At 55.7% G+C, this 2,273-nt stretch overlaps 1 protein-coding gene across 1 annotated transcript; it reads right to left on the reverse strand.

Annotated features, from left to right (window-relative positions):
* Window positions 1-257: 257 nt before the first annotated feature.
* LOC109756038 (malonyl-CoA:anthocyanidin 5-O-glucoside-6''-O-malonyltransferase) lies at window positions 258-1,004 on the reverse strand. Its single transcript, XM_040396003.2, has one exon. It carries the CDS (start codon window positions 1,002-1,004, stop codon window positions 258-260), a length of 747 nt encoding a protein of 248 aa, XP_040251937.2.
* Window positions 1,005-2,273: the final 1,269 nt, after the last annotated feature.

Consider the following 2,273-nt stretch of genomic DNA (forward strand, 5'->3'; position numbering starts at 1 on the left):
GCGCCGTCCTCCGCCCGCCGCCCTCCGCCGCGCCGCCCAGAGTTCCCCAGCTCGTGAGGCGCCGCCCGTCGCAGAAAAGATAGCCCCGCCGCCGCCTGCTCCATGCGAGCTTTGACCCCGGGAGGCGCCGGCGACGGCGAGGGAGCGGATGGGAAGGGGTGGCCGGAGGCCTTGGTTGCTTGGTCGCCGCCCGTGTCGCCCCTGGGGAGGGAGCGACGCGAGGGCCTCGTGTCTCACATGGAGCAAAGACTGCCGGCTTAGTTTGACCGCGCGCTAGCTTGCTCGCCGGCGGTCGAGACGAACGGACTAAGAAGGGAAGTAAGGCGGGAGGAACATACCAGCGGCAGATTTGGTGCGTAGTTACGCAGCATGCTCCTCGTGAGCTCCCCGCCGCTGGGGAGCGCGATCACCGCGCGGTCGAACGTCAGGCCGGCCACAACCGCCTCTGCGGCAGCGTCGTCCCCGCGGCAGGCCGCCGCCCACGCCTGCAGGAACCTCCACACCGACCGGCCGTCGACCACGGCGTGGTGCATCGCCACGCCGACCGCCACCCCACCCTTCAGCCGTGTGACCTGCACAGCCAGCACCTCCGCGGGGAGTGCGTCGACCTTGAGCTTCGGGACGAATGCCTTGAACGTGTCCACGTCGTGGTACGCATCCCCGGCCAGCCGCCCCGCGTCCGCGTCGTCGCTCTCCGCGACGATGAACCGCATGCCGCTTCCCTCGGAGGCGGAGCAGTCGATTGCGGCGTCGCCGGTGGACGGCAGGAAGACGATCCTACCGGCGAGCGGGGGAAGCCGCGCGAGCGTGGCCACTAGTGACGCGCGGAGGGAGCCGACGAGAGATGCGAATGGCGGGTGCTGGCCGCCGGCGTTGTCGAAGAGGAACACGCGCTGGATTACCGGGAGCATGATCCACGGTGCTTCCAGCGCGAACAGCCTGAATAGCAAGTCCTCCGGCAGCGGGGAAAAGCTGTCGACTTCAACGATCTTGACCGTCGGCATGACTAGCGACGGGAGAGACGATCTTGGTGGAGGTACGACGCGCAGTGTGCCGATCTACCGTGAACTGGAGGTGGCGGCACCCTAGAGTGTCTGAATGAGATTAGTCAACGCGGAGTGGTATGTGAAAGCTGAATAAAACTGTTGCTTATTGATGATTTGGTGCGGCATACAAGAGTATATAAGAGGGTACAAACCGACTTGGGGTAGGGGTACAAAACTGACTTGGACTAGAAGTCGTATACCATAATGACTACTCTAACATCCCCCGCAGTATCAACAGCAGGCTCGACGACGTTGAGACTGAAACAGATATCTTGAAACGGCTTAGTAGGCAGTGCCTTGGTGAAAATGTCAGCAAACTGAGCCGTAGAGGGAACATGAAGCACCCGAACCTGACAAAGAGCAACCTTTTCACGAACAAAATGAATATCAATCTCAATATGCTTTGTGCGTCGGTGTTGAACTGGATTGCTGGTCATGTAGACTGCTGATATGTTGTCACAGTAGACAATAGTGGCCTGCTCAATAGGCCTGTGTAGCTCGGAGAGTAACTGCCGAATCCAGATTGTATCTGCAACGGCATGTGCCACAGCGCGATACTCAGTCTCGGCCGATGAACGTGAGACTGTAACCTGTCTTTTCGAACACCAAGAAATCAAATTGTTACCAAGAAAAACACAAAAACCGGAAGTGGACCTTCGAGTGTCAGGACAACCAGCCCAGTCTGCATCAGAGTAGGCGGTAAGCGTGTTTGGAGAAGAATTATTGAGGTGGAGACCATGATTGAGAGTTCCTTTTAAATACCGAAGAATGCGTTTAACATGATTATAGTGAGGAACCCGGGGATCATGCATATATAGACATGCTTGTTGAACAGCAAAAGAGATTTCAGGACGAGTAATGGTGAGATATTGGAGAGCACCTGTTAGGCTACGATAGAGAGTAGGATCGGAAAAGGGTTCACCGGTAGCCGAAAGTTTAAAACTAGTATCGACAGGAGTGCGAGATGATTGACAGTCAAGCATACCAGCACGATTAAGAAGATCAAGAATATACTGGCGTTGGGAAAGAAAAAGGCTGGAGGAATCGCGAACAACAGCAATGCCTAAGAAATGATGAAGGAGTCCTAGGTCAGTCATAGAAAATTCAGATCTAAGAAGAGAGACAATATGATCTAAGAACTTTTGAGAGGAGGCGGTAAGAATGATATCATCTACATAGAGAAGTAAATAGGCAGTGTCAGAAGTTTGATGATACACAAAAAGAGAG

Source organism: Aegilops tauschii, chromosome 7 (assembly GCF_002575655.3).
Source record: "Aegilops tauschii subsp. strangulata cultivar AL8/78 chromosome 7, Aet v6.0, whole genome shotgun sequence".
NCBI classification, from domain to species: Eukaryota; Viridiplantae; Streptophyta; class Magnoliopsida; order Poales; family Poaceae; genus Aegilops; species Aegilops tauschii.